The 13551-nt window shown below is 52.1% G+C and overlaps 2 protein-coding genes across 4 annotated transcripts in view; one reads left to right on the top strand and one right to left on the bottom strand.

Annotated features, from left to right (window-relative positions):
* Positions 1-7179, top strand: part of LOC101707981 (phosphatidylinositol 4-kinase alpha) — a 24719-nt gene extending 17540 nt beyond the window's left edge. Inside the window, exons 13-23 of the mRNA XM_087202752.1 lie at positions 359-429; positions 1034-1106; positions 1183-1253; positions 2259-2365; positions 2800-2904; positions 2995-3120; positions 3489-3609; positions 4016-4175; positions 4595-4684; positions 5127-5210; positions 6168-7179. Of these exons, the coding sequence (XP_087058878.1) occupies positions 359-429; positions 1034-1106; positions 1183-1253; positions 2259-2365; positions 2800-2904; positions 2995-3120; positions 3489-3609; positions 4016-4175; positions 4595-4684; positions 5127-5210; positions 6168-6219 (1060 nt within the window). The 3' untranslated portion in view covers positions 6220-7179. The remainder of the gene's footprint in view (positions 1-358; positions 430-1033; positions 1107-1182; positions 1254-2258; positions 2366-2799; positions 2905-2994; positions 3121-3488; positions 3610-4015; positions 4176-4594; positions 4685-5126; positions 5211-6167) is intronic.
* On the bottom strand, positions 5928-13551 carry LOC101708336 (uncharacterized). Of its 3 annotated transcripts, XR_015447910.1 has the most exons (5): positions 12450-13551; positions 12268-12318; positions 11895-11948; positions 11560-11814; positions 5928-11171 (listed from the first exon to the last, which is right to left on the bottom strand). XR_015447910.1 is itself a non-coding variant. In XM_013069323.3 (3 exons), the coding sequence occupies exons 1-3, from the start codon at positions 13077-13079 to the stop codon at positions 11086-11088; spliced, it is 1410 nt and encodes a 469-aa protein (XP_012924777.1). In that variant the 5' UTR covers positions 13080-13551; the 3' UTR covers positions 5928-11085. The 3 variants fall into 3 exon arrangements, 1 of the variants encoding a protein (XP_012924777.1); XR_015447909.1 differs by having other exon boundaries at positions 11560-11948; XM_013069323.3 differs by lacking the exon at positions 11895-11948 and having other exon boundaries at positions 5928-11814.

Below are 13551 nucleotides of genomic sequence, written 5' to 3'. Positions count from 1 at the left end.
CCTAAGGCAGGATGTGTGAGAGCCCTGCCCAAAGTAATGGAGCAAGTAAATTACAGAGATAGAATTTGAGCCCAGAACTGTCAGTCCTCACAACTGTCTGTCCCCCCGTTACCTCAGGTAGCAGCACACACCCACTGCACATGGGCAAGGGGCAGAGCCTGAAAATAGCTCCACTTTACCCCCTTAGTGAAGAGCCTGGGGCAGCCACTGATGCATATGGTTTCCTGACAACCTCAGCCTGATAAAGCCAGGAGTACCTGGAATTGGGAAGAGAGAAATGGAGAAGGAATCCAGACTGGAATCCCAGAGGGTATTTCCTGCAGGAGAAAGAGAAAAGCATTTCTGTCTTGTTTCTCAGGCCCTACCCTAAAGGCGATGAGAGAAAGAAGGCATGTCTGTCCGCCCTGTCTGAAGTTAAGGTACAGCCAGGTAAGCAGGCAGCCTTGGGAGGCCAGCAAGACGGGATGGGAGTCACAGCCTTCCCTGGGTAGCGTGGGGCAGGCGTAGAGACAAAGAGCCTGGCCAGACACACACACACACACACACACACACACACACACACACACACACACACACGCACACACGGTCCCTTGGGCTCCTGATGCCACAGGAAAGGACTTCCTCTAGTCCTCTTACTGGATGCATTTACTGAGGAAGGGGAGCCCCAGTTATGAGGCAAGCTCAAAACTGGAGGGGGAATGGAAGGCATGATGGGGTGGGCAGAGGCAGGCCCCCCACCACTGAGGAACAGCAAGGCATTGTCTGTGAGACTAAGGTTCAGCATATCCTCTTAGAGAGGATTGGTGGCTTTGTTTGGTCCAGGAGAATCCTGAACCATCACAGAGCCAAGGGGGGATGGACCCATTCTATCCACAGTAAAGTCACTGGTGTCTTAAAGGAGGAGCAGAGGCCCCTGTGGGAGCAATGTGACTAAAGGGTGAACTCTGCATGTAAAGTCTACATTGGGAACTGGTTGTGGGTTCTTTCTTGGTCACACATGGTCACCCTTTGCCTCCCCTCTGTCCCTGCACAGGCTGCTACCTGCCCAGCAACCCTGAGGCCATTGTGCTAGACATTGACTACAAGTCAGGGACACCCATGCAGAGGTGAGTCCCTGATCTGCAGTCCTACTTGGGAGGCTTTATATCCTGTATCATGAGTGCTGTGTTCTCTCTGTTTTAGTGCTGCAAAAGCCCCGTATCTGGCCAAATTTAAGGTGAAACGATGTGGAGTCAGTGAACTTGAAAAAGAAGGTCAGTGACGAATTCTGCTTTAGTTTGAGATCTAGAATGCTTTCCTTGATAATTTGTTTCTTTTGGCACAGTTTATCACCAGCTCCCTGTAAAAGACGGTGTCTGTCCATCTACCTACTGTCAGTCTCACCTCTCCTTTGAGATGGCAAGGAGCTTGTGTCCAGGAGGCCCCTTCGTGAGGCTAAATGGTCTGGGCCTTTGTGGGGCTTGCTCGTTTGCTGGGGCCACCACAAAAATGAGCATGGGTCGGACAGCCTCAACAATAGGAATCTAAGTATTCCTGGGGGCCAGAAATCCAACGTTAGGCTGTCAGCAGGGCCATGGCTCGGAGGCAGGATCCTTCCTTGCCTCTTTCAGCTTTTGATGGTTACCAGCAGCCCTGGTGTTCCTTGGCTCACACTGCATCACCTAGGCCTCAGCCTCTCTCGCCACATGTCCTTTTCCCCTGTGGGTCTGTATCCCAATTTCCATCTTGTTATAAGGATGACCTTATCTTTAACTTGATTACATCTGTTTCCAAAATAGTAGTGTATGCCTGTAATCTTAGCATTCTGGGAGGCTGATGAAGATGACACATTTGAGCCTAGCTTGACCAATTTAGCGAGATCCTGTGTCAATGTAAAAAAAGGTTTAAAAACAGAGTTGGGGATACAGCTCAATGGAAACATCCTGGGTTCGATCCCTAGTACTGGAATGGGATGCAGCTCAATATGAAGGCCTGGGATCAATCCTCAGTACTGCAAAAGGAAAAAAAAAAAGTAGGGCTCTTGTTTTTTAGTTCAATTTAAACCAAAATGTTCTTAAGACTCCTGGCTCAGTAATCCCACCACCCATGACATTTCCTAGGCCTTCTAAGGCCTCTTGTTGATCCCCAGAAACTTTGTAGAAGTGGTTCCCAAGAATCCTGGAGTTCTTTCTAGGAACATGAACAGGGCTTACAGTGAACTATCACAAGGCATCTCGCTGTCTTCCGGCAGACAAGTGACCTCTCTGCCCCACCCACAGGTCTGCGGTGCTCTGACTCCGAGGATGAGGGCCTCAGTCAGGAGGCCGACGGCCAGAAGATCTGTTGGCAGGCAGCCATCTTCAAAGTGGGGGACGACTGCCGGCAGGTAACAGAGCAGGCTTAGGGTCAGGCTCCAAGCACACCAAAGAGGGGAACCTCACATGCAAAAACATGAATCTTTGCTTCCCCTCGTTTGGTTCAGGTATTTATGGAGTAAACTAAGGCTTCTGCCAAACCCAGAGGCCTCTCGTTCCAGCCACCCTCCCTGCTCCACCCACCCTCCCTGCTCTACCTCCAGTGTCAGAGGGAGGAGCCCTGAGGCAGGGCAGTGCCCTCCTCTCATGCCCTCCAGGCAGCACTGCCACACACCCAGCACAGCCCCAGATGTAGAGAGGCAAGACCTTCCAGACTCTTGGCCCCTACCCTTTCCTTCCCTGGCCACTCAGCCTTTGCCAGGGGTGAGCCTCCAGGGCCTGTGGCAGTTTTATGGGCCAGGTGCAGAGGGGAGGTCAGTGGATCCCATACTTCTCTGGTTCCCAGGACATGCTGGCCCTGCAAATCATCGACCTCTTCAAGAATATCTTCCAGTTGGTCGGCCTGGACCTTTTTGTTTTTCCCTACCGTGTAGTGGCCACCGCCCCTGGGGTAAGTTTCCTGAGCAGGAGCCCAGCAGGAACCTCTCAGTGCCTCCCACCTCGCAGGAAGCCCAAGTCACTTTCCTCCACCCTTCCCTAGTGTGGGGTGATTGAGTGCATCCCTGACTGCACCTCCCGAGACCAGCTTGGCCGCCAGACAGACTTCGGCATGTATGACTACTTCACCCGCCAGTATGGGGATGAGTCTACCTTGGCCTTCCAGCAGGTAGGGAGTGGATAGAGCCTTAGCCCCAGGCTTGCTTGTCCTCTGGTCGCACCCCTCTCACCACCTGTTGGTCAGCACCTGCTTTCTCCCTTCTGCTTTTCAGAATCTTAGGTTAAGAGGATAAAACCAGGTCACTTTCCCTGGGTATCACAGGAGCCTAGAGCTGGACTTCCCAGGAGAAAACAAACCCTGAATACAGGAGGAAGAGCCTGCTTCCCCTGTACCCCTGATACCACCAAGCTCTGCTTCCAGGGTGGCCACAGCTGGGGAGAGCACCTACAGGCCTTGGGGCAAAGCCAGAGAGAAAGCTCCCCCCACCAGCACCCCCCTGCCAGAGCCATTGTGAGCCCACAGCTTTCTATACACAGGCACGCTACAACTTTATCCGAAGCATGGCCGCCTACAGCCTCCTGCTGTTCCTGCTGCAGATCAAGGACAGGCACAACGGCAACATCATGCTGGACAAGAAGGGCCACATCATCCACATCGGTCAGCCAGGCCACAGTGCCATCCCCTCTCCCTTCACCCTACAGGTGGGGGGTGGCACCCAGGCAAGAGGGTCAGGGTAGGCATTCACATCCAGCTCTGAGGTCCAACCAGCTTGCCACCAGGCTGTCCTGGGGCAGGAAGCTGGGGATGAGAGTGGCAGCAGAGTTCTGGGTCAGAAGCTGGAGCCCACGGAGCTGGGATTGTCCAGGCTCAGGCTGCCTCTCTGCTCCATCCTGGCACCTGGCTCTACTTCCAGCTCTTTTTCTTCTGCCTGCTGCTCCCATACTGTCTCCAAGAAAATATGGCCCATGGCCTGCTTGTGAGGATCTTAAATCCTCTTCTGCTCCTTGATTAGAGACCATGCTATCTTTGCTTGCCCTCACACCTCCATCTTGGGGTTTTACAGACTTTGGCTTCATGTTTGAAAGCTCACCAGGTGGCAACCTGGGGTGGGAACCTGACATCAAGCTGACAGATGAGATGGTGATGATCATGGGAGGCAAGATGGAGGCCACACCATTCAAGTGGTTCATGGAAATGTGTGTCCGTGGCTACCTGGCTGTGCGGTGAGTCCTGGGGTGACAGGGGAGGGCCACAGGGTGGACAGCCCCTCAGAGGTTGGCAAGGAGAAGGGAACCCAGACCTTACCTTCTGGCCACCTCTCTCTCTGTTCACTTGTACCAACTTCCATCACCCTGCATCTCTACCCGTAGTCCGCATTCTCTTCTCAGCCTCAGCCTCAGGCTCCTTCTTGGCATCACATTCACCCTTCATAGCCTGACCACTTGCCACCCTCCAATCTGCATGCTAAAGATGTGCATTGCCCTAGTTTATATGATGTGTCACCTGGCCAAGGGCACACAGCAGTGGTAACACTCGACAGCAGATTGTATGCAACAAAGGCTGCCATGGAGGGACGTCCAGCAGGAGGCTGTCGGAGGCAGCTGGGCCCGGGATTACCCTTTCCTTTCCCATCTCTCCACAGGCCCTACATGGATGCAGTAGTCTCTCTGGTCACTCTCATGTTGGACACAGGCCTGCCCTGCTTCCGTGGCCAGACAATCAAGCTCTTAAAGTAGGTTCCTCAGCAGATACACAGGACATTTGAGGGACAGCTACTGGCTGAGGCCTCACCCAAAATGGGAACCTTTGGACTGTCACTGCCTTGGCACCCCAGTAATGGTGTTTCTTGGTGGGATATCCTAGCTTCTCCTGGCCATGCTGAGGACATGTGTACCCATCCTTTAGGTCCTTGAGGATAACAAACCAGCCCTAAACCCTGGGGCTGCAGTGGCTCAGCTCCCTCCTCCCTAGCCATGGGGCCACCTGGGCCCAGGAGATAATTGGGAACACCATCCCTAGCTTTTGGATTCTGGGGGGTACATTTTCAGGACACAGCCCTCAGATAAACATACTCCCAAATGCAGAAGTTCCGTGCACAGGCAGGACCACCTGACTCAAGATGGCCTGGGTTAGGTGATAGTAGCCAGAAACACCCCTGCTTGGTCTTTCCCCAGGCACAGATTTAGTCCCAACATGACTGAGCGAGAGGCTGCGAATTTCATCATGAAGGTCATTCAGAATTGCTTCCTTAGCAACAGGCAAGTCATCTCACCTGCCCTTCTTTCCCCACACTTACCTACCCTGCACAGGCATTAGGGGTCTTGGAGTCCCCAAGCCACTTCTCTCATGGGTGTTTTGGGGGAACAAGTGCTGATTTTGAGGGGCTGGGGGAATGCTAAGGTGAACACCGTGAAGAGGCTGAAGTTAGGAAGCTGTGCCCACCTGGGGTCCAGGAGTTCCAGGTACACAGGTCCCTGAGGAGCAGCAAGGGAGCAATAGTGTAGGAGGCATGGTGGGGACATTGCTCTGGTAGGCATGAGGGGATGTAAGAGGAGCCCGAGAGGAGGGCTGGATGCAGACGTTAAAAGGCAGAGCCCAGTCTGAGGGGTTAATGTGGGTGAGAGTCAGAGATGGCTTTGAGGTAACAGGAGGAAGAGACTCCAGCAGGTGGGTGAAGTCGGGGGCTGTCAGAGGGATCCCCTAAAGATAGGGCAAAGGAGGCTGGGGCCACAGGCTGTGTTACAGGACACTCCGATGGTTGAGCCTGGGAGAAGTGGAGAACCCACCCCTAAGAAGGGAAGGGCCAGGGCAGTTCAGGCAGGTATATGAGGCTGGAGACACAGTGGAGAAACAGGTGGTTGTTCAAGGTGGATGCAGGGAACACCCAGGGAGAGAAGCATCCAGCAGCACCGCCAAGTCAGTGAAAAGAGGCTGGGGAGCAGAATGTGGCATGTCTCTGGACAGACCACACTGAGTAGAAGCAAAATCACCTTTATTGCTGGTGGCTTCAAGGGATTCAAATCACCTTGAAAAGCATCCAACAGGAGTTTACTCTCATTTTTATACCTTTATGAGATTTGGCAGGGCTTTCTGAGATGGCCTTGCTTTAGTGAGTTTGCATTACAGTAGTGACTATAGTTAGAATATATCTTTCTCAGCAAGCATAGTTACAGTTTTCACCCTCACTTTCACTCTTGCCACCCCTTACCTTCTAGGAGCCGGACCTATGACATGATCCAGTACTATCAAAACGACATCCCCTACTGAGGAAGGGCCCTCTGGAGCTCAGCAACTCAATTGTGGCCCCTTCCAAAAGCCACTCACAAGCATGGAGTCTGTGAGTACCTCTGCCCTCCAGCTGGCCCTCAAGAAGCTCCCACCCAGTGGCCTGGCCATTTTACCCAGCGGAGTTGTTTTATAGAAAAAAGAATCCTATGTGGCGATGCTTTGGTGTCCCCAGAGACTGAGTAGACAATCATCTCCCTGCACAGGTGTGAATCCTTGCACTGGACACATTCCCTGTCTTATTGCATATGTACATGATGTATTTCTTGTGCTAAAGAACAAAACAGAATAATTGTGTGCTCAAGATTTAACCAGTGTGGACAAAATAACCCCAAAAGTCCTACGTTGGAACTAGGCTCGATGGCAGTTTCAAGACCCTATCTCAGAGGGCTGGGGATGTGCCTCTGAACCCTGAGTTCAATCCCTAGTACTGGAAAAAAATGCTGAGATCATAGCAATATGGCAAATTATACATCCTGAAGAACTAAAAATGCTGTCATGCTATTTAGACTACTAGAGGTTAAATCCATGAGCTGTTAAAAAAAATAAGCAAGGATTACTGCTCCAGCCTTCAAATCCTTAGACTGTGCTGAGGATGTGGCTTAGTGCAAACGATGTGGTAGAATTTGGAGGCTAGAGCTGTAGCTCAGTGGTAGAGTACTTGACTAGTAGGAGTAAATTAGCAAAATATATACACAATGGTGTGTTATGTTCTTGAGCTACACAGCAAGAACCTGTCTCAAAAAATTTGATAGAAATCAAAACTAATCAAGATTAGAGGTCAGTTTACAAAAATCAGTGTTGTGTGTGAATATGACTGCATCAAAAATGTCACTAATCTTCGGCAGGGGATTTAACTCAGTGGTTTCGCCACCTGCTGCGCAAGCACAAGGACCCGAGTTCAATCCCCGGTACGGAAAAAAAAAAAAAAAAAACCCAAAATGTCACTAATCTAACGAAAGATTCATATAGAAAAAATGATGTTGACAGAAAGGCAACCACAGTAATAGAAGTATGTGCATTTATCCTCTCCAAATTGGCATATGAGTTTTTCACTACAATTGCCAATCAAAATTCCTGAAAGTTTTAGTGAAAATTGACAGATTATAAATTTTACATGTGGGAACACAAAGGGCAAAACATTGCTATTTCTGCCAGGTGTGGTGGCACATGCCTGTAATCCCAGCACTTGAGTGGCTGAGGCAGGAGGATTGCCACAAGTTCAAGGCTACATAGTGAGTTCAAGGTCAGCCTGTACTACATAGCAAGACCCCCCCCCTCAAAAAAAAAACCAAAACAAAAAACAAACATGCTATTTCAGTAGTGAAGCAAAATAAAACCTGCTAATCAAGGCAGTGTGACATATTGGTACACGGAAAGACAAAATAATGGAAGAGTGCAAGTGCATCTAACCAGAGTCAGCAATGGCAGGGATGATGGCAATACTACACAAAATTTAAATCAGCTGTGATTAAGATGTTATGGGCATGCAAGACATATGTTTAGTGTAGGCAGAGATGAAAATACTAAGAAAGTGCAGAAATGAGCCAAGCCCGGGGGTATAAACCTGTAATGGTAGCACTCTGGATGAGGCAGGAAGACTGCAAGTTCAAGCCCAGCCTGACCAATTTAACAAGACCCTACCTTTAAAGAGCAATAAAGGGCTGGGGATACAGGTCAGTGCAAAGGCTGAAAGTGCAAGAGGGAGAAAGAGAATATATAAAGGATGCCTTTGATGGGCTTAGAACACTGGACATGGCTGAGGAGAAAAATCTCTGAGCCTCAGGTTCTCTAAATAGAAAATGCCAAGGGGCTGGAGGTATAGCTCAGTGGTAAAGCTCCTTGTTTAGCACGCGCAAAGCCCTGGGTTCCGTTTCCAACAGCACAACCAAAAATACAACACCCAGTAACTGCAGAACAACTACAAATGGTATAGCACTCATAATGGGAGCACCAGAATGAGAATAGAATGAACAGTAGCAACATGTGAGTGACAGATTTTCTCCCAAACACTGTCAGACAAACCACAGATCCCAGATGCTCCAAAAACACCAGGCGGGGTGAATGCGAAAAAGTCTGCACCTAGGCATGCCATATTCAAAGTTCGAGATATCAAGGACAAAAAATAAAATCTGGGTTTCTGTTTTTCTTGTATTGGTTCATCCTTTGCACTAAGCCACATCTCCAATGTCTTCCTAAATTGCCCAGGCTGGGCTTGAACTTGGCTTCCTGCCTCAGATTTTCATAGTTCTGGGATTACAAGGAGGCACCACTACACCCAGCTAAAGACAGAATATCTGGAAGAAGCCAGAGAAAAAGCACCTGATCTGTACAGGAGCGAAGTTAAGATTTACACTCAACTCTTTAGAAACCATGAAAGCAAGAATGGAGTGAAATGTTTAAAATGGGTGAAAACCCACCAGCCTATAATTCTACATCCTGAAATAATACTCTTCAAAATAAAGGACGGCCAGGCATGGTGGTACATGCCTGTAATTCCAGCACTCAGGAGCTGAAGCAAAAAGGATTGTTGGAAATTCAAGGCCAGTCTGAACTACAAAGTGAGACCCTGTCCTTTACAAAAAAAGTAAAGGACAAAGACTTTTTCAAAAACTGAGGAGATTTGAGGGTCTTGGGTTTTGTTATTGCTCAGTCTGGTTTCCAATTCCTTAGCTAAAGCAACCCCCCAACTCAGCCTCTTGAGTAGCTGAGATTACAAGCATGCACCATCATGCCCGTGGAAAACTGAGGGAATTTGTTAACAGTAAACCTGCCTCGCAAGAAATGTTAAAAGAAGTTCTGTGGAAGAAAATGGTATAGGTAGAAACTCATTCACATAAAGGAAGAATATTGGGAAGTGAATGAGTGAAGATAAAAGTTATTTTCCTTACTGATCTAACAATAGTCTGATCAGAATAGCATAGCAGCAATGTATTCAGTTACAGTTTATGTGTGAGTGGAACAAACAGCTATGACACAAGGGACAAATGGGAGGAATTATTTTATCAAGGTACTGGCACTATCGATGAGGTGGTATAGTGTTATTTGAAAGTGGACTTGGAATAGTTGTAAATGTATATTGCAAATTTTAGGACCACCTTCTAAAACTGGTTTAAAAAAAGGCCAGACGTGGCGGCACATGCCTGTAATTTCAGCTTCTTCAGAGGCTGAAACAGAAGTACAAATTCAAGATCAGTTTAGGCTATTCAGTGAGATGATGTCTCAAAATAATATTTAAAAGCCTGAGATGTAGTGCAGTGGTAGAGCCCTCTCCTAGCATGCTGAGGCCTCTGGGTTTACTCTCTAGTACTGCCCCCCAAAGTGTAATTGATATGGTAAGGAAAGAATATGGGGTTATACGAAATGTTCACTTAAAAAGCAAAAAAAAAAACAAAAAAAATAGAAACAGCATTAAAAAAGAATATTAACAAATGTGATATCTACATCATTAGAAGTATTTAGAAGAGGGGCCGGGGATTTAGCTCAGTGGTTTCGCCGCCTGCTTCACAAGCACAAGGACCGAAGTTCAATCCCCGGTACCAAAAAAAAAAAATTTAGAAGAAATACGGGTGTAGCAGCTCAGGCCTGTAGTCCCAGGCTGAGGCAGAAAGAGCACTTGGATCCAGGAATTCAAGGCAAATCTGGGCAACACAGGAAGATCTCATGGAAAAAAGAAAGGCGGGGAGGCGGGCAAGGAGGTGCACACCCATAATCCAAGCTATTCGAGAGGATCTCAGCCTGGGCAGTTTAGTGAGGTTCCGCCTCAAAATAAAAAGGGCTGGAAATGTAGCTCAGTGCAAAAGAACTGTGTTTAGCCGCCCAGTATGGCTGCCAAAAACAGGGAGGGCCAAGGAGAATGAAAGACTTTAGAAGAAAACATGTCTTTGTAACTTCCAGGAAAAGAGTGGATTTTTTGGGTCTCAAAACACAATTCTTAAATTTGATATAAAGGATTACTAAATAACAACTAAAAAGCCTAAGATCAAAATGAAAAAGATTGGGGTGAGGGTAGTGGTGCACACCTGTAATTTCAGCACATTGGAAGGCTAAGGTAGGATAAGTTCGAACCCAGTCTGGGTAATTCAGTTGAACGAGACCTAGCTCAGCTTGAAGCCCCAGGATTTCAACCCCCAGTATCACCAAAAAAGTTTAGATATCATTGCAAAAACCTGTGTATAAGCACAGGGATACACTGAGCATTTTCTCCATTCATAGTTTCACTACTGTAAGTTAAGAGCAGTACTGGGGTCAGACAAAATAAAACTAAAGGTTCATTTCCACGGAGAACATTTCTCATGAATAAAAAAAGTACCCACGGAGCTCGAAGTCCTGAGCGTTCACTGTTGGCTGTGCTCAGGCGCCCAGAAAGCAGAAAAGGGGCGCGAGGCACGTGGGGATGGGGAGCCCACCTAGAGGGAATAGGTCTGCAGGGATCTGAACGACCACACGCAGCCGGACGAAAGAAATCAGACTCCACGGGAAACCTGGCCCACCCAGGCCCGCTCCTCCCCAAGGCTGAGGCCCACGGAGGGGGGTCGAGTTCAGTAAGAAGTTGCCGACCAGCCGGAGGCTGTGGGAAAGGTGGGCCCTAGACTCGCGACGTGACTGGCACCCTCTGGGCGGAAGTGCCCTGGCCCGTCAGGAGGGCACCCTCAGCCGTCTCCGCCGGGCGCCCAGGAACCACACAGGAGACAGAAGTGCAGATGGTCACCGCCGGCGTGATGCGCTGTAGGCAGGCAGCAGCCCGCGCTCCCGCAACTGGAGCTAGCAGGGACAGCGTGTAGCGCAGGCGGCGGAAGGCGGCGTCTGAGCGTAGGAACGTGAGTCCCTGGCGGATGGCGTCGGGCTTCACCAGCACCAAGTAGAGCAGCGACAGCACCAGCAGGACGAGCGGAACCAGCACCAGGGTCTGTATCGCGCCCAACGCCCACAGCCTGCGACGACGGACAGAGGGATAAACGGGCAGCGAGGAAGAGAGGCCCGGGAGGGGATGAGGAAGGGGCCCGCAGCCTCAGGAGCCGCCTCCTGGCTCATCTGAGACGCCCCGAGCCCGCGCCGCCGAACAGCCGCTTCTCCTGCGAGAAAAGGGCCCCACGTCCCATTCTGTGTCGGGGGCGCGGGCGCAGCGCAGCCCAGGTCTCCCCAGAGGATGCGGGTTCCAGCTCCAGCCCGACCGCCCCGACCCGCGCTCACGCAGTCCACCCTGGCCACCTCCTCCATGAGTGAGCCCACGAGTCCCACCTGCAGAGGCGGGCACCGAGCTGGGCCATCGCCCCGGCCCGACAGCCGCCCCGCCGCACCCAACAGTCCTAACTCGCTTACGGTTCCGAGCTGCCCCGCCAGGCGTCCAGTGCAGCCGCCGCCTCCATCACCTTCCCCTGCAGCTCCTGGCGGGAGGGAGCGAGGACTGGGGGGAGGGGAGCTTCCGGCCCCAGCCGCCGCAGGTCGGGGGATGGCGGGATGGGGGCCGCAGTGCCATCGGAGGTGACGGGCTCTCGGGGTGGAAATCGACAGCACATGTAGGACTCCGCTCTGCTCCTGGAAGCTGGCCCAGGCCTCCTCCGTCCGCTGCACGTCCTGAGGTACCGGAGCCTCGATCAGACTCCGGGGGGCACAGCTCCCTACCCCCTTCCCCAAGATCCCGCTTCCGCTCGCACCTGCCGCAGGCCCTCCGCCTACGTGGCGTACTTGGCCTCCACCAGCTCTAGCTGCTTCTCGAGGAGCCAAGAAAAGTCAGCAACCCGCACTCCCCGAGCCACGCTGTGCCTCAGGGTCCCGCCCGGGCTCCTCAGAGCCCCGCCCGCCCCTGGTGCTCCTGGCCCCGCCCAAGCACCTGCAGCTCCACCAGGTGAGTCCCCACTTGCTGCTCCGCGCGCTGCTGACTCAGCTGTTCCCCGCCTTAGTAAAAAAGCTGGGGGAGGGGCTTGTGAGGACGGGGATTACTGGGTTCCCAAGGGGGGTGGGGACGGGGACCAGAGCGGGACCTCGGAGAGGAACCCAGAGATAGAGGCCGTCCCATCCCTTGCGTACCTGACTGGACAGCTCCTCCTGCTGTTCCTGCAGTTGTCTGTGGCTTTGCTTCTGCGGACGGGGTGGAGGGAGTGGTCCCGTGTTCTCCGCCAGCCCCTCCTCACCCGGGCCCGGCCCCGCCCCGCCCCGCCCCGCCCCGCCGCTCCCTGCCCTGCCCCGCCGCTCCCTGCCCTGCCCTTCACCAGCCCCAGCTTGCACCGCTCCGCAGCCTCCAGCAGTCTCAGTGCCCGCTCCGCGCGCTCCCGCACCGCCTCGCTCGCCTCCCCTGGAAGGGACGGTGCTGCCTGGCTTCGCCTCCGCTGCAAACTGCAAAGGGAAACTGAGGGCGGTGCTACGCAAGGGTGCGGGGCGCTCAAGATCCTGCGGCCCCTGTGGCCCCCGGGAAAGACCAGCGTGGGCTGGGGGTTGGAGCCGAAGAAGAAGCCGCCGGGTCCGGGTCGTGCCAGGCACCGGCCTCCCTTCCCGGACCCTCTGGGTAGATCGCCTGGGTCCCGCGGCCTAGGTCGGAGGTGCGGACCGGGCGGGTCAGCCCGACCGCTCCGCGGAGCGGCGCCCCCCGCGCACCTGCGCTCCCGCTCGCGCAGTTCGTGCAGGCGCCCGGCGAGGCTCTCGCTCTCGGACTCCAGGCCTCGCATCAGTTCTTCCAGCTCCTGCTTCTGCAGGCGGCCGTCGCGGTTGTCCTTCTGCAGCGGCAGCCACTGCTCCTGCGCCTCGGCCATGGCTCCCAGGGCCGTGCCCAGACCCCAGCACCCGGCAGGGACTCGAACCGCGGCAGGCGTCGCAATGGGCAGCAGGGGGCGCCCTTTGTCCATCGTTTTTAAGAGTTTTATCACTAAGGCAGGAGGATCGCTGGCAAATTCAAGCCCAGCCTGGGCAACATAGCGACTTGGCAAGGTCCTGTGTCAAAATAAAAGGCCTGAGGATGTAGCTCAGTGCGAAAGCCATGGTTCAACCTCAGTACCTGAGGAAAAAAACATACAGAGAGAAAAGGATTAGGGCCCAGGATTTAGTTCAGTGGTTCTGCTGCCTGCCTCGCAAGCAAAAGGACCTGGGTTCGATCCCCGATCCCCAGTTCAAAGAAAACACAACCATCTCACCACTTGGGAAAAGTGTCTGCTTACTTTTTGTGTAAATATCTTTCCTTGCTCAGCGGCTCTCAAATTTTTGTCTCAGGATCCTTTCATGCTATGAGAAGTTATTGATCTCAAAAAGCTTTTAAGTGGATAATATACCACAATATTCACCCAATTAAAACTGAATGTTTATGTATTAAACTGTACACAA

The sequence above is a fragment of the Heterocephalus glaber genome, unplaced genomic scaffold (genome assembly GCF_053883595.1).
Source record: "Heterocephalus glaber isolate CG9 unplaced genomic scaffold, H.glaber_assembly_v1.0 deba00001781, whole genome shotgun sequence".
In the NCBI taxonomy this organism is placed as follows: domain Eukaryota; kingdom Metazoa; phylum Chordata; class Mammalia; order Rodentia; family Bathyergidae; genus Heterocephalus; species Heterocephalus glaber.
The sequence above is the reverse complement of the archived record's forward strand: the minus strand, read 5'-3'. Positions and strand labels throughout refer to the sequence as shown.

Excerpts from the sequence above, each read along its gene's own strand:
- LOC101708336 (XM_013069323.3), bottom strand. The coding sequence starts at position 13,079 with ATGGACAAAGGGCGCCCCCTGCTGCCCATTGCGACGCCTGCCGCGGTT. Across the intron at positions 12,319-12,449 it reads AGCGGTGCAAGCTGGGGCTG|AAGCAAAGCCACAGACAACT; the intron begins GTGAAGGGCAGG and ends CCCCGTCCGCAG. Across the intron at positions 11,815-12,267 it reads AGGAGGAGCTGTCCAGTCAG|GACGTGCAGCGGACGGAGGA; the intron begins GTACGCAAGGGA and ends CCGGTACCTCAG.